This window comes from Misgurnus anguillicaudatus, chromosome 7 (assembly GCF_027580225.2).
Source record: "Misgurnus anguillicaudatus chromosome 7, ASM2758022v2, whole genome shotgun sequence".
NCBI lineage: Eukaryota > Metazoa > Chordata > Actinopteri > Cypriniformes > Cobitidae > Misgurnus > Misgurnus anguillicaudatus.
In genome coordinates, this window is record NC_073343.2 from 35,041,935 (window position 1) to 35,059,781 (window position 17,847).

At 36.6% G+C, this 17,847-nt stretch overlaps 1 protein-coding gene across 1 annotated transcript in view; it reads left to right on the top strand.

Moving 5' to 3' along the window:
- The window catches only part of ttll5 (tubulin tyrosine ligase-like family, member 5), an 86,159-nt gene that overhangs the window by 21,885 nt on the left and 46,427 nt on the right, over window positions 1-17,847 (top strand). The window contains exons 11-19 of the mRNA XM_073869175.1: window positions 3,619-3,700; window positions 5,644-5,705; window positions 7,371-7,462; window positions 9,971-10,066; window positions 10,165-10,256; window positions 14,429-14,491; window positions 14,746-14,778; window positions 14,857-15,002; window positions 15,751-15,928. Coding sequence (XP_073725276.1) covers window positions 3,619-3,700; window positions 5,644-5,705; window positions 7,371-7,462; window positions 9,971-10,066; window positions 10,165-10,256; window positions 14,429-14,491; window positions 14,746-14,778; window positions 14,857-15,002; window positions 15,751-15,928 — 844 coding nt within the window. The remainder of the gene's footprint in view (window positions 1-3,618; window positions 3,701-5,643; window positions 5,706-7,370; window positions 7,463-9,970; window positions 10,067-10,164; window positions 10,257-14,428; window positions 14,492-14,745; window positions 14,779-14,856; window positions 15,003-15,750; window positions 15,929-17,847) is intronic.

The following is a 17,847-nucleotide window of genomic DNA, read 5'->3' on the forward strand; positions in this document are numbered from 1 at the left end:
TATGAGGTAGGCATTTTTAAGTAATATATTATTAAAAAATGTTATAATATTTTATTTAATTACAAATATTTGAATATTCATTTATTCATCTGCAGTTATCTCTGTATTAACAAAATAAAGTTGGCTATATAACAGAAAGCTAACAAATCTCTCGTGATGCAGATGTGGCAGAGCAGCACATCTAAATAACACATGAGGACAAAAACAGACAAGCCGGCGTTAAAAGTCTAAAAGTCTCACTTTTATGTACACTCACCTAAAGGATTATTAGGAATACCTGTTCAATTTCTCATTAATGCAATGGTGTAATGGTGTAGGGCAGTGGTTTTCAAACTGGGGGCCGCGAGATGGTGCCAGGGGGACCCCAGTTTTATTAGATTTTATGAAATACATTAATTTATCATGAATTCTGTGTAATTAAACCTAAAAAAAATAGGCTACTAACCAAAAGCACTACTTTTTTGTATAATTTAATGTTTTTTTATTAAAATATTGAGTTTTAGAACAGTTTTTGTCACAATTTTTTTTTGGGGGGGGGCACGAAGGAATGCACCGTACACAAGGGGGCTGCACTCTGAAAAGTTTGGGAACCACTGGTGTAGGGGATGTTTTCTTGGCACACTTAAGGCCCCTTAGTGCCAATTGTGCATCGTTTAAATGCCACAGCCTACCTGAGCATAGTTTCTGACCATGTCTATCCCTTTATGACCACCATGTACTCATCCTCTGATGGCTACTTCCAGCAGGATAATGCAGCATGTCACAAATCATTTCAAATTGGTTTCTTGAACATGACAATGAGTTCACTGTACTAAACTGGCCCCCACAGTCACCAGATCTCAACCCAATAGAGCATCTTTGGGATGTGGTGGAACGGGAGCTTCGTGTCCTGGATGTGCATCCCACAAATTTCCATCAACTGCAAGATGCTATCCTATCAATATGGGCCAACATTTCTAAAGAATGCTTTCTGCACCTTGTTGAATCGATGCCACATAGAGTTAAGGCAGTTCTGAAGAGGGTCAAACACAGTATTAGTATGGTGTTCCTAATAATCCTTAAGGTGTATGTATATTTTACATTAAAGTCTGTAATAGACAGTACAGGTGAAGTGAAAAAGCATTGAATGAGCAGTGGCCTTAACCCTGCGGTGGCGCATTAAACACAAACAAACATTACAATAGGATTCTTTTCTATTCAACTTCTTATTGCAGATTGAATATTTGACCATTCATGGCCATCCCTATAATGAGCTTTCATTTCAGTAAGGAAAAATATATCAGGGCTGCTTACTAGGTTAGTGGGGCAGAGCACAATCCATATACGCTATACTAGACATTGATCTTAAGTGTTTTTTACTTTTAGGAACGGCATTTGTGTCAGAAACGCATGTGCTGGTCAACAGGTTTCAGGAGAGTCTTTAAATTAAACTCTATATTAAATCTCATCACGTGAAATCAAATCTGATGTTTTGTTTCTATAGCAGTAGAGTCTATGATAGTTATCAGACATTAAATGTCATATTGTGTTTGTGAAACATCTTGAAAGGCATCTGGATATGATTTATGTATATGGTGTGGTCTCCTCTCTCATCTGATGAGGTCTTCAGTGATTGGATAACCATAACCACATGCTTTTACATACAGTTTTACCTGAATGGATTATAATTATAAACAATGCATAACAGGTTTCATAATCTGGTCTGGTGTCTGTTTTCAGTGGTTTCACAGGATCAGTGCAAGACATTTGTGTCTGTGTTCAGAGAGGAGACAGCTCAATTAAAATCATTTACAGTCCACCACCTGAAGGTGATTTTTGTCTTTAGTTAACAGACAGTAAGTAAGACGAGGACAGGAAAGCACAGGGTGGAGAGAGAGGTACAGGATCGGCAAAGGACCTCAAAGTTAGGTTGCCCAAAACGTATCTGCGCCATGTGTCTGAGCACACCGCATTACACCATCAGCTCAGACGGAAATACCTTTTAATCATGTTTCTTTAAACAGATGTTTCTTTCTAAATCATATAATAGTCCTTCTTTATAGTATTAACAGTAATAGTATTTAAAATCATCTCTTTGAAAAGTGAATGTGGCCATGTAAACATTAAAGCTACAGTTAATGTAGTACTTATCCCAAACTAATGCAGTGAATCCAGCTGTATACACACAGAGTTTAGTTATTTACAAACATGACAGCAAACCAATACACTTTCCAAAGAAACTACAGTGATAATGACAATATATTCATCAAATCTGTCTAGTGCGAACAGATCTGAAGGGACGAGTTTCTTAAAGGGGACATATCATGTAAATCTGACTTTTTTCATGTTTAAGTGCTATAATTGGGTCCCCAGTGCCTAGAAAATGTGATAAAGATCAACCCAGTAACTTAGTTTTGGGAATCCATTCTCTACAAGCATGTGAAAAAATAGCTCATTGAAATGTGGCTCCCCTTGTGATGTCACAAGGGGATCTTATTATAATAATACAGCCCCTTAATCTGCACTATCCAACCACAAGCACTGACATTTAGTTCAGAGATCAGCTCATTTGCATTTAAAAAGACACACCCAAAAACAGCAAATTTTAACATGTTATAATAAATTATCTGTAGGTTATTTTGATCTTAAACGTCACATGTACCAAATATTTATTTGACATCTTAAAAAAAGTCTTGTGAAATGTCCCCTTTAAAGGGATAGTTCACTCAAAAAGGAAAATTTGATCATCATTTACTCATCCTCAAGTTGTTCCTAACCTGTTTACATTTCTTAGTTCAGCAAAGGTGAAAGATATTTTGAAGAATGTTTGTAACAAAGCAGAAGAAGGGCACCATTGACTTTTATAGTATGAAAAAATAATGCCCCAGATCTGATTTGTTACAGACATTATTGATAATAAATCCCTTTGTGTTCAGCAGAACACAGACATTTATACAAATTTTGAATAACTTAAGGGTGTGTAAATGATGACAGATTTTGTATTTGTATCCCTTTAACAATGCAGCGATGTCTAAGGAGCTGAAAAATCATTTTAATACTCTTGTGAGTCTGTCCTGTAGTTTATAGGGTGGCCATTCGTACGTCATCAAGTTTTAATATTTCGGGTTCGCTTTCAGAAAAGCAACTGTTACATTTCAAGGTAAGAATGAAACTACAATGATTGTGTGTCTTAAAAGAAATAAATCTTAATTTTCTAATGTATTTTAACTGAAATGTGATGACGTATGTGGTCAACCAGCGCATCTTCTGGATCCTGTTCGGGACCTGTCCGGTGGAACTGGCACGAATGGCCACCCTAGTAGTTTCTGTAGTGTAGATGTTTCTCATACAGAGAGATCATACTGTTTAAAGAAACAACACAACACAGCTTGTTAAAACTACTGTGGCTTTTCATGTTGACGTAAGCTGTAAAAACTGTTGAAGAAGACCTAAATATGACAGCAAACACAGGTCTGGGACAGAAGTTCCAGCTTTAAAATCCATTTGTCACTCGCAGGACTTTACAGTCAGTCAGTGTGTAGTGTACAGTGTTTCTTCTTCCATGACTCCTGTAGTCTTTTTTGTTTGAATTCACAGGCGTGTGGAAAGCTCTTACTGTTTGCATGTCTCATTTTACAGAACTGTACGGTTTTGATGTTCTCATTGATTCAAACCTCAGACCGTGGCTGTTGGAAGTCAACCTCTCTCCATCATTGGCCTGGTGAGCATCATTTACACACATTTACTCTCTTAAATCATTTTTCTTCTGTGGATGTCTGATAGCTCTCTCACCGCCGGTCATAAGTGTTTGTATTTGCTGTATGGTGATTTAGACTAATTTGCATATTCATATATTCACATATATTAAATGAGGAAAGGCTGTAGAGTTAGCCTGACATTGTCATATTCAATTCTAGTAAGTATTTAATTTGAGTCTGATACCGCTCCATTGGGCTGTGATTATGGGGCATTTTCAACCGAACCAGGACAAAAAATGCCTCTGCACTCAATTGGATAGACCTACAACCAATCAGAGCAACCGACTGCGTGATGTATGTTGAAATGGCGTCTTTTGCAGCCTGACTGAACTGCTAGTTATTTCGCTACAATAAGACTAACATGATTGTACTAAGTCTGAGTTAGCGACCTACTATATTTACAATATTCAACATTTTGAGTTATTTAGTAAGTCATACAGTCAGACTATCCCTTACCATTTGTAAGTTAGATGAACTTCAGGAGTTGGCAATGACCACTAGTTATATCCATGTTGTCATGCACGCCGAGTTGCCCATTTTCATTGTGTCCCATCTTCTTAGCGACCATCGGAGTCAGCTGATAAATTAAACTTTTGCCGAAGGAGGGACGGCAAAAACATCTTTCCGATCAATAAATGCCTTGATTGCGTTTCTCTGTTCCTCCTTTAAAATCAGTGCACTGTCAATATCTTCTAGAACAGACTCGATGGCAGAATCTTCACATCTCAATTCTCCAGCGGCAGCCATCTTTGTTATAAACAGATTCAACACAAGCTCTTTGGTGACGTGATTGATTACGTTACTGTTCATCATCGTATAAAGCCCTCCTGACAATTTGATTGGTCCGAACAGTTTTTGTTCGAGCATAGTAGTGCCACAACGGATCGACTACAGACCGAACTTCTCGTCCTGAAATGTTGTGGGCGGGGCAACGTTCGGCTGTCACCCAGGCTTTTTAAGGCCTGAAGAAATTACTGTCACATAAAAACCTTTTACATATGCTGTATTGATGAGTTTAAAGAGAGAAAATGATCGACCACAGGGGAATTTAAATGATTTATATGCCTGATATAAATAAACAATCTACTACCTTATAACAATACCATCTGTTCTTTTCACCATCTGTAAACAACAAAACTATACCCCATAGACTCTCTGACTACAGCAGAAACTATTCATATTATTTATGGGTTTACAATAGAAACCTTATACAAAACACTCAATCTTTACAATGCGCTGAGCGTCAGCCATCCTCTTAACAATGAAAAAATATAATAAGTCAATTCTGTATATTCTGTTGAGGGCCAAACTGACAAAGTTAATGCAGAAATACATTTATATTCTAAAACAGCTTTAATTTATGATAACCCTTCCTAAGACTATCTACAGGTCAGATTGAATTAATGTAGCTTTTACACAAATAAATGTGGACACGTAAAAGTTGTCTTGCTTTAAACTAATATTATTCTGGAAACCTGAAGCCCAATATTTAAAGAGACCCTCTGGTGAGTGAACACCTTTAATAAACGTGTCTAACAGAAAGCAGAACGTGTTCCTCAACGCTTCTTCTCCAGTACATAATGTGACCAATAAACATTAACATCATAAAACTACCAAGTGAATTATGTGCTTATTCAAAACATACCTGATTTATTGCTTTAGTAGCCTATTAATCATGTTTGAATGTCAGACACTCCCTAAATACCTCTCAAGTGTTCAAACATTTGTGTTCAATGATGATTAAGTTAAGTAAATAAGACATACAGTATGTATTAGAAATCTATATATATTAACTGCTTGGGAATCTAAAGATATTATGAGGCACAATTCCAGGTTAGGAAAAATACAAGTACAAAAAATAAGTGTACATTTCCCAGACTTGTTCACTTGTGTTCATTTTTTCCAGCGACGCTCCTCTTGATTTGAAGATAAAGGCCAGCGTGATCTCTGATATGTTTTCTCTTGTGGGTGAGTAATGTTGTACATTTTTATGAATTATCATATCAAAGCATAGCTCACCCAGGACTGTGGTGTAGTGTCTGTGCTCATTCATCTGTGTGGTCTCATCTCAGTCAAGTTTCAGTCTGAAGCTCCATCACATTACTTTTAGTTGGTGGTGTCTCTCTCATCACCGGATTCGTGTTACTCAGTGTTCAGAAACCACTAATGACAGGTGTTGGATTTCTTAACCCTAAAAAACTCTGAAATGATTCAATGCTTGAGATGAAATGAAAGATCACGGTGCATCATACACGAGTAACTCTGTTTGGACTCTTTTCATTAACGTAATGATTTGCATGAAGGTACATTGGATGAGTTTGGCTGAGGTGAACACCTCTCTGGACCGCACACTTGAAGAAAATGAAGGCTTAAGGCAGACTTGTGATTCACTTATGTAACAGACTGTCAGGGCTCCAAAAACAAAGAGATTCGCTCGCCCGAGGGCCAAAATGACACCGGAGAAAGGAATGCTCGCTGTTATAATTCATCTCTCTACATTAATGCTGGAGATGGTATTTAAGGTTTTGTCTTGTTTGTTTTTTTAGCTGTGATGGTAGGAATATAACAGATTTTTACTTGATCTCATCTTCAAGCTAGCTAGAGTAAAAATGATGGACTGTGACTTTCTTTCAAAACCCAGTGTGCTGCCTGTTGTCTACTACATAGGGATGTTTTTTTTTCTTATTGATCTTAATTCAGCACGTTAAAATTAAATATATATCTACTGTACAGACCAAAAGTTTGGACATGCTCACTCGTTCTTTATTTATATATTATTTTTCCACATAACAGAATAATAATAAACTTGTCCAAATGATGGCATAACACAAATGCAACTGTGGGAATGATGTTGGTGACTGAAAGCATCCCAAATAAATCAAAATTCTGTTATATTTTATTATTTGAAGTGCAGTCACCCTTTGTCTAGAAATTGCAAAACCATACTCGTGTCATTTCATCAAGAAGCTTCTTGAAGTTTTACTTTAGACTGAATATTGAAGGACTTCACATTTAATCTGGGCTCTTATTGACAGATTTTTCTTTAATATTCAGTGCAAGTCATCTATTTAAAAAAATAATATTTTAAAATACAATTTTAGTTTCTAATAACAGAAATTAATCTATTTGGCACAGGTATAGTTTTTTCTACAAACGTAATTTCATGCATTTAACCATACACCTTCAGCTTAAATGACTTTTAAGATCGTAGTTAACATTTTAGTCAAGTGTGTCCAAACTTTTGGTCTGTGCTGTATATATATTATTTCTTGTTCCTTCTCAATTTGTTGAGTATTGCTGTTTCTGTTTGTGCTTTTTTTTGTGCAACAAGTATGTTGTTTTTAGTACGTACATTTTTGACTGAAAATGTCACATCCATAACGCTGGAATCACTTATACAGCAGTCGTGCATTGAACAGACTTGTGGTTAGCTTCAAGTGTAAGCGTGGGCTGTCCGTCAGAATGTCATCAACTAATTATCAGCTTTCACAGTTTTATCCAGTTTGTGCTAAATGTCTGAGCATTAAACATCTGGATGAATAAAAAGAAAACAAATGATGTAAATTATAACATATTAATCATCATCCAAGTTCAGTTCAAACTTCTGTAACAGCAATTGTTTCTTGTTCTTAGGGTTTGTTTGTCAGGATCCGTCATTACGACAGCCGCGTTCAGAAAGATCTGGGATTGATTCAAGAATGAAGAACCCAACCCAGAAGCCTCAGGTAACTTTGGTAGAAAACTTGGGCCAGACATACACAATGTACTGCATTTGCAAACAAAAAGAAAATGATCAGAGCTCACAAACAGTAAAACACATCACAAGATTATCACAAGATTATATTGTCTGAAGTAGCACATGAAGTATTTCAGATACCAGACTGACTCACTGCGGTCACACCAGATGCTAATGAAGCGAATAAATTGCGCTATTCGTGTATAGTTGGACACTTGAACATTTTCAGTTAACTTGCGTCATTCGCATATAAAATTGCGTCATTTGCACTCGTCATTTGTCTCAATTTGTATACATATATAGCCCAAATAGAGTAAACATTGTTTTTTTTACCTCTTATCCGATTGTCCCACCCCCTCATTCACTTTCTTCCAAGCAAGATCCTTTTATTCCTGTTTCTATAAAGGTATGAAGATGTGTCGTACAGCTCCAGGTGTCCATATACAGCGACGATGATTTCCTCCATTGTTGTTTCGTATTTCTGCTCCCCCTTGTTACGTTGTAATCATGTCACTACTAGAGCAAGCTCCTGATTGGTTAACGCAACGCGGATATCTTCCAAAGTTCCGATTTTTCAAGTTGCGCAATTCGCCCGCCACAGGATGTCTATCGTGTCTTTGCATTGACTTAACATGTAAATCACTCACGCTTAACGCTTTATTTGCGTCTGGTGTGAATGCACCATTAGACGCTCCACTGGTCCAGAAGCAAAAATTTGAATCACCCAGCAGGTAGTGCACAACAAACCAATGGGATTTCACCCATTTCACCCTGTTATTGTTTCCAAATGCTTCATTCAGATCATAGATTTTAGTTCCATAAACGGTCTCCACGTGTGTAAAAGCCCTCAAAAATCCATCAACCTTGCTCGCAAAACGTCTAGCAGCTGTTTCATATCATTGATGATGAAAAAGTTGCTTGAGACCTTATAGTAACAGAGTATTTAGAGATTCTGTGGTGGATTTAGAGCAGCGGTTTCTCAGCAGCTCGCCTCGGTTTACAAATAAAGAGATGATTTGTCAGTTGATTGGGTTTTTTATGACCAATGCGGCCCAGCTTGATTTCTGCTTGCCTACTGAGTAAATGCATTCAGTAGATGAATGTTATAAAGAAAGGCTCTGAATGAAACCTTTAAGGAATTTGGCTGGGTGGGTAAGCATCTCCAAACCTCTCCAAATGCCCACTGATAACTACTATGATTTATTGTAAGAGTTCATATTGGATTTGTCCATTCATCCATCAGCTGTTCTGCTCATCCTTTGTGTAGTCTTGAGGTGTGAAGGTAGAGAAAGATTTTCCAACATGTGCATGCTGTATGTTCAGTGGTTTATGAATAAAATCATTTTATTTCAGAGTGAAGGGTGAAATATTTGCAAAATATTGAATTGTGAGTCCAAATAAATCACGAGACTGGTTGAATGAGTGCGCAAATATCACTTCTCCACTTTCATAAAAAAATCCAGATACTTTACTCAGCCCCATGTCATCCAAGATGTTGATGTATTTCTTTGTTCAGTCGAGAAGAAATTAAATTTTTTTGAGGAGCACATTCCAGGACTTTTCTCCATAAAGTGGACTTTAGTGGACCTCAACAGTTTCAATGCGGCTTCAAAGATGATCCCAACCGAGACACAAGGGTCTTATCTAGTGAAACATTCATCAATTTCAGCCCACCACACCTTCTCATCTTGAACTAGTTGTGTGATCCACCAGCGTGACCTTACATATTACTTGTGGAAAGGTCACGCGTTACATGTGTGAAATGCACACTTGCAGACCATTTTAAACAATAAATTGACACAAAGACATTAATCATTTCACATACAACAACATCTAAACGATCCACTTTCTCCACACTTGAAAACACTGGAGTGATAGTTTAAATACGTCATGCATGACCTTTCGATGTCATTACGTAATACGTAAGGTCACGCTGGTGCATCACACGGCTAGTGCAAGACAAGAAGTTGGGGTTTTAAAGAACATATTATTTGGCAGAAATGCAAATCGTTTCGCTAGATAAGACTCTTATGCCTCAGTTGGGATCATTTAGAGATGAACAAAGAAAGACATAAACATCTTGGATGACATGGGGGGGAGTAAATTATCAGGATTTTTTTAATGAAGGTGGAATATTCCTTTAATCCCCAGATGTGTTTTGGTTATCTAAAATTTGCACAGCTGTGTTGTTGCACTGTTTTGTTTGTATGCTTGTAAATGATATGTTTCTTTCTATTTAGTTACTTTTGTCTTTGTTTTTATAATGGCATTGGTGTAGAAAGCAAACCTAGAATTTCATTTAGCAGAAAAAACTGACAATAAAAGCTTTGAATTGAATTGAATCTTATGAACATCACACTTGAGTAGTCCAGACAGCCATTGTCTGATTCAAATCATCTTGTTCGCAAGCAACTTTAAATAGCGTTACAATATAGAAGCATAGTTTTTTATTTCTGATTAAAAAATGAAAAAATCCCTCTTATTGTGTGTCATTTAGAGAGCGATGTCCATCCAGCGTCCCGTCTCAGAGGGTCAGAGAGAGAAACAGTCGGGCAAACGGATGGACAGCACAGTGGGTCTGACAGCAGAGGAGGTCAATATTAAATTATTACACTTATTTCAGAGTTTAACCCTGTCATGATGATGAATGTTTTTATTTGTGTGTGTGTGTGTTACGTGTCATCTGGACAGGTGAAAGTATTGAGAAGAGTTCAGGAGGAATATGAGCGCAGGGGTGGATTTGTGCGCATCTTTCCAACAGCAGACACCTGGGAGCTTTACAGGTGAGAGGTGTATCTATCAGGACCTGATAAAAGATTTCAATGTGATAGAAACACTTGGCAAATGGCAGTCCTAGTCAAAATTATTAATTCCCTCAGTAAATATAAGCAAAAAAAGTCTCTAATCAAAAGAAATCTCAATTGTTTATCCTATTGATCTTTCAAAAATCAAACATTTTAATTGAATTAAAACGATTGAAAGTGAGGGGGATTCTAATCAAAATAGGCCAAATAGCTTTTAGATGTAAAAGAGATCTTTGTTCTGTACTCGTGCTGAATGACAGGTTGTGTCTGTGCATCGGGTGTGCGCGCCGCATTTTTACTGTTTAAACTGTCAAAACCTTAAAACGCATGCAAATAATACACTTTTTGCATGAAGATGCAATGTCTGTGATATATATACATGTTGTATACACTTTTTGATGGGGATGTGATGATGACGTGTTGCACTGCGTGTTAGGACTGGAGCGTGCAGTCATATCTCTGTAAAGCCAAACAGAGAAATCCAAATTTGCAGGTCGCACATGAGCAACGGGTTGTAAAAATGCCCGCAATGCATACAAATTGTCTCAAGTTGTGGCCACATTCAGGAAATAGAAAGAACGGTTCATGAGATTGGCAAATTTAGCAATCGAGTCATTTAATGTGATAGGTCGGAGCATCCCTATTTTCCATCATCAGAACAATAATTAAGATGTTTTATGTTATGTTCAGCTCTAAAGTAGAGTTAGAAACAAAACATTTCCAAGGATCACACAATTATAGAAATGAATTGAGACTTGGGGTCAAAAAAAGTACATAAAAATATCCATAAAAGGTATGAAATAAAGATGACTAATCTCCACAGTTAAATAATGTTGTCGGTTTGTCTTTTCTACTTTGATCCTGGATCTTTTTTTGGATACATGACATCATGGACTATTAAATGTAAACAAATTAAAAATTAAAACCTGACGTGTTCTGCTAGAATAATGGACCATGGCTGGATGTTTCATTACGACATTGATCCAAAGCAAACATCACGGCCATCAAAGTCCCCTAAACTAAAACCTGTGAGGTGAACTGAAGAAAAAGAGTCAGATTTGTTTCTTACCAAGGGTTCCCATCAGGACTTTATTATTATTTTGATGAAGTTGCATTATTCATTAAACATGTTAAAAAAATATGTTTGCAGTGAGTACTTTGAGATACAGTAACTATTATTATTTGTTTTTAATGATACGGCCAAAATAGATTTCTTAATATCATTACATATTGGTTACAACAATGAAATCATGATCTGTTTTGGGTACTCAAACCTCCTGCGAACCAAGTTCAAAAACTGTCCAAACTCACGCAGCACAATGATGTTGAATGAAAGCAGGCAGGATTAGTTTGAGGATGAGCAGCCGGTCGTGCTGTTTCTCTGCTCTGTGGTGTGTCTCTGATAAAACATGACACCTTACTGCTTCAGCAAAGCAAACAATTCATAGTTGGCATCTCCATCAGAAGAACTAAAGACACAGCTGTGGGTGCTTTTGCCATGAAAACTCAGTCATAGTAAACGAGAGTGAATTGAGTTCAGGTTAGCGTGTAAAGGACGTCTGTCATCACTCACTCATCCCAACCTCATATTCTTAAAGAAACAATAATTGTAGGTCATAATATCCAAGCTGCTCATTTTCCATACAGTGTAAGTTGTGATTTATATGTCAAGCTATAAAAAGTGTCATAAATGTTCCAAGCGCTAATCCAAGTCTTCTCAATCACGATTAGCGTTATTGTGAGGATCAGGACAAACTGTAAGTCAGTATCTGCTGATAATCTTTTCTTTAAGGATTACTCCATTTTCATTAAAAAGAACTGATAATTGACATGTCCTCCAAGATGTTTTTCTTTCTTTGTTCAGTGGAGAAAAGATGAAGTTTTCTGAGGAAAACTCTCCATATAGTGGACTTTAGTGGACCTCAACAGTTTACAGTTTCAATGCAGTTTCAAATGACTCTAAACATTCCCAACCGAGACATAACACACAGTAAAACCATCCTTATTTTTGACATTTTTTTGCCATAAGTTCTCGCCTTGCACTAGTCAGGTGATGTGCCAGCGCGACCTTACATAATCACATGAACTTTTTGGAGGTAATATATATATATGTATCTGTTATATAAATGTTTGTATTTTATTCATTAAAATTCAAGTAAAAGTTTGTATAAGTTCTTGAAATAAAAATATTTTTAGTTCATTCCCGCGGGGTCTTAAAAAGTCTACAATTCAGAAAGTTAAATTTAAGGCCATAAAAAGCCCAGATTTTCATCCTAGGTCTTAAATTTAATTTACCCAAGTCTTAAATTTTTTACCTCCATTCATTCCCGAAAGGCAAAAAATAAAAAGTAATTTAAGATGCTGTAGAACTAATCAGTGACAGGCAGAAAGTCTTTGATGGATGAACATTTCACTTCGCGTGTTACTGGATCGCACTTCAATCCAGTTTTTAATCATTCTTTTTTAAAGAGGATACACATGTTGGCTATTATAATCCATGCAAATCGTGCCATAAGCTTTATTTCAGGTGTTGTGATCTGACTGTATATTGTAGGTTTGGCGAGAAACAAACCTTAAATTTAGTTTTGTATAAGCAAAAATCTTTTCTGGGTTAATTTAAACAACTAGCCCGTGGCTTACCTGAGCATTTGCCAGGTTCTGAAACAGAAAAAATCAACACTGCTTTATTGAAAATCAACTTAAACAGTCAGGCCATTGAGTCCTGAGCTACCAACAACGAGTCAACTTTAGTGTTACACAGTTTTTACTTAGAAAGCTTTTGTTTACCTCACTGCTTCACGCGCGTTTACTCCCTTGACTTTAATCTGCTAATCTTAATGACGTATGCAGCCTACAAATGCGACCTCTGGAGGCTACAGCCTTCGGATTTAGAAACACCCTTGTTAGCAACACACAACAAACAACGAATAGCCTTTTAATGGTAAATCTCATTTTTATTTAATTATTGTGTAATTAAAGAGGTGAATTAATGCGATGGCAGTATAGTGCATATTTATGCATATAACGTATGGGTGGAGTGTTTTTGGCTCTGTGATTCGGCTGGTTTATTAAATTAAATGCAATAAATTAATGTATTAATAAAATGCTTATATTAATGCGTTCAGGGATTAATAATAATTGAGTGATCTCTTGTTTTTTGTATATTATAAATCAAGCAGGCACAAGTTATGCACACAGTCAATTGTATATTATAAACATGCAAAAACATTAAGCTTACATACTGTACACAGTGTGATACATTTTAAAGCTTTAAAGTTGTTGGAGAAAGTGTAAAATATGTTAAAAAGGAACATAACAGCAACTGACCATACTAATCTTCCCATTTTAGTGGATTTTATTTGATAGAACTACATAAAATACTACCTACACATATTGGTGTGATATATAAATATTGTACATCAATCCATTTCTTGACTATTAATGAATGTAAATCACAGCTCTGCCCATAACTCAATGTATTTCAATGGCTCATTTCAACTGAAGTCTCCATAAGTCACGGGACGGCCCAGCTTTTAGGCTCAAGGTAGAATTTGTCGGCACCAACACTTGCGGTCTAATAGTTTTAAGCATAATGTATTTCCATGTATTTTGATTATCTGTTTTAAAACTGTGTTTATTTGATAATTTTCTATAACTAAATCAGTAAAAAATAGAATATTTGGAGAATTTCTGAGATCATTGTGTCGTGTTGGTCTTAAAATTCACTCATAATTGACTTAAAAAGTTCTTAAAAAGCCCTAAATTTGACTTGGTTTGTTTGGGCAGTGTGTTAACATTGTGCAGTCATTTTCAGCACACGGTGTTTAATATTCAGCACATTTCATAAGTCACAAGAGCACAAGTAACAGACATCCAGTTAAATAAGTCAAAGTTGATTTAAGGGAATCAGATTGCTTATACAGTCGAATGTTTTACACTTATTTATAACATTTATAGCTGTATGAACTTGCCTGTGACAATCTTTAGATATAATCTTAAATAGATCAGATCTTCTGTACATACTGTTGGAGTCGCATCTGAAAACAACAGAACTGAATTTTAACCTTGAAATTGGTTGAGACTTGTTATGTAATTAATGTCTCTCTCTCTCTCTCTCTCTCTCTCTCTCTCTCTCTCTCTGTGTGTGTCAGTGGTTATCTGGAATACAAGACATCTATGAATGCCATGTTGGCTAATAAACTTTTCCATGGAAGGTAAGACTTTCCATGGTTCTTGGATAGATCTTCATCTGTTTTAAGGAAACTTGAGCTCGCTCTTTTTTATATTTAATGAGAGAATGTCATAAAAAGGCTTATGTGCTCTGACATAACCGCTATATTTCCCCGAGGAGCCCGTAAAGATGATTCAAACGTAGACTGAGTTTGTGTGCTTTTCTCTTGAGGGATTTTTTAATGGCTTTCCCACACTTATATTTTCTTGACATTTTCTGTTGCTCTTTGCTTGTCAGATGCGGCAAAACAGCTGCGGCCTTCAAGTCAAGGTTAGCGTCTTTCATTTCAACACAGTTGCATGACACACAAACAGACACAAATACAGTTTGTTACATTTCATTCAGCAGGAATAAAGTCAATGATAATGTAGCGGTGGAGGTGGCGTCTTTCTACACACATCATCTGATTCAATATGAAAGAAAGCTTCTTACTTTGGAGGCACGCAAGCTGAGGCGAAAACCTGGACGAGTCCCCAGCAGAAGAAGAGAGGAGGGTGGGTGCTCCATCTTTAGCACAGTTTATATGGGATGTTTGAATGATCTATTATTAATATAGCATGTCTGTCCTTACACATATTAGGCATGGATGGGATCTCTAGTGCTGGGAGTGTCTATTGTCTAGACATGGGTTTTAATAAAGGTCATGTGCTCTGGATGCATGCAAGACTAATTATGTAATCATAACATTAAGTTTATAATTTATTGGAGGAATTACTAAAAGGTGCTGTCTGGGGATTTCTTAAAAAACGGCATGCAGAAATCCTTTGCATTACCTGACAGGAACGAATCTTGAAATATTTCTGTAGACTTATTTCTGTAACTCCACCAGAAACTGCAAACAAAACTGGTGGCTGATTTTAAAATCATTTTGTGCATTTACATGGCCACTCGTGTATGAGTCAAATTCTGCCAAAGAGTATTTAAATCTAACAGATGATTTAAAAAATGCATTACATTTTATTGGAAAATTAACTATTATTACCAAATTTATCTGTAACCACTAGGCTACGACTGCAATGTTGTGCAAAGTCTGATGTTGTGCCAGCCAGACAATTAGTTTTATTATGTTTTTATGTTTAATGAGTTTTAATAGATGTGTATTACACTTAATTAGATAATTACAGTATGTTTCACCACCATTTCTATCCTGACAGGATTTTATTTCTCAGAGCAATAATTTAAAGCGGTTACATTAGAGAAATACAGACAGGTGTACAAGTAAATATCTGATGTGTGTTTCAGGTCTCAGATTCTCTTCAGCTCACGTCAGTGAGAATGATAACCGGGTCGAGAAGGAGGCGGAGCTTAGATCATCTCATTCACATAGATCAGATGACATCCATACACATAATTCACTAGAAAAACCCACAAAACCCAAAATCAATCTGTTGAACATTCTCCAGGAAGGATGGCATCTCAGGTGAGTGTGAACACAAATACAGCACAAAATCTGCACACTTTTTCAAACTATTACTATTAAAAATGCTTGGAAAGCAAAAACTCTAAATATATACAAGGGCTCGGGAATGTGAAGTATTTTGTTAATGTTTTGATTCTGCAGAGTTCTGTGGCTGTAAAATCCATAAAAATGATGTTTTAATCCAGAAGTCTTAAAAGTCTTGATCACGTGCATCCCAGTAACCTGATTTATCTTTATACACGTTCTGTTCTGGATTGTTTCACACGGTTCTTCAGTCAGACATCTGTGTATTTTTAACTCACTGATTCATCAAGGCTTTTACGATTCTTCCTCTGTAACACGTCCTTATCATTCTGTTATATATTTTCTCAACATTTTAGACGAATGTTAAAGAGCCTCTGAGCTGGAAGTCGCGAACAACTTTACTTCCAGGTTGTGATGAGTGAAACAGAATATCTTTAAAAATAGATGCAAAATTTGCATTTGTTTCATTTTGCATCCATGTGTGTGATAAGCAAACGCGTGTTGTCATCCTGTTTATAGGTGCATATTACTAATGCACTGTTTAAACAACAAAAACAATATTGCAAATCACTCTGCCCAAGTAGCAGTGCTTCGTCATCTGAGAATATAGTTCCCAGTATGTATACGGTTAAAAGATGGCTGTGTCTCATATGACACGGTGTGACTACAAATCACAACACATAAATTGGAAAATGTTCGCGTTACTTTGTCACTTATTGGGAGCAGTATGCTAGCTAAAGCCATTCACTTCCAGTCTTTGTGCTAAGCTAAGCTAGCGGGGGCTGCGTCAGACAGAGTTACAGCACGCACAGAGATGAGAAAGGTACGTATGGACTTATCTAACTCTGGGGGATATGGTGAATAAGCTAAATTCCCAAAATGTGGGTGTCTTCCTTTAAACAACATGCCCCTAAATGTGAAAATGATAATTGCACCGGGTTGAAACTAGCAAAAGACATTTGCGTCACGCATTGGACTGCATTGCACCAGGTGATAGAGCCCTATGAGGGCACGTGAATTTAAAAAAAATGACAGATAAATGTTGATAATAAACACTGCAATATTGCATAAAAAAGTAAGAATTGTCAGTTTTGATTTCATTGGGAGTTTAAATTTAAATATTAACTAGACTGTGTATTGGGATGTGTTTTTATTTTATTTTATTTTATATTAAGTTCAATCACATCTCATGATGTATATAAAGTTGGATTAATTTTGAGCCCAGGCTTTAGAAATGTTGAGATGTTGTTGGTAAGGAAACACAGTGAGGTTTGATGCTCCATGGTTTTTGCATTGCATTGTGGGATTTTAAAGTGAAGAAACATTATTTAGTGATTGAGACGGAAACAGGAAAACAGAAGCAGCGGTTGTCTTCTTTTCCATATCGTGGCGTATATCCGAGTGAAATGACTTCTGAAATGGGAAAAAATATAGGGCCATCGGATCGTTGGAAGTTCAACCATGTTGCTTATTCCTAATCGTCGTAATCTTTTCTCGGGCAGAAACAAGTCTCTGGTAGCCCTGCACACATATAAACTGAAGCCTTCAGTAGCAGCAGTGTTTTATTGAAGTGTTGAGTCCACATCAGCACACATTCAGGACTCATGAACAAGACTAGTTTGTGATATTGGGTTCCAGGATGTTTGAAAGATGAAACTGGTTTGAAATAATAAGTTACTTTAGATTCTCTAAAGCAAACATACATCAAGACTTTGTAGGTGCGTGTGTGTGTGTGTTTAAAAATGTTGATCTTCACAAATCCTCACAGTTAAATTCACACAGGAAGTGATTTCTCCCAAGCTGGCCAATCAGGCACATTGACCCTGACCTCTGAGCAGAGCGGCTCGCTCTGATTGGCTGCCTAATTGCTGTAGTCAGACTGTCTTTTCTTTGTT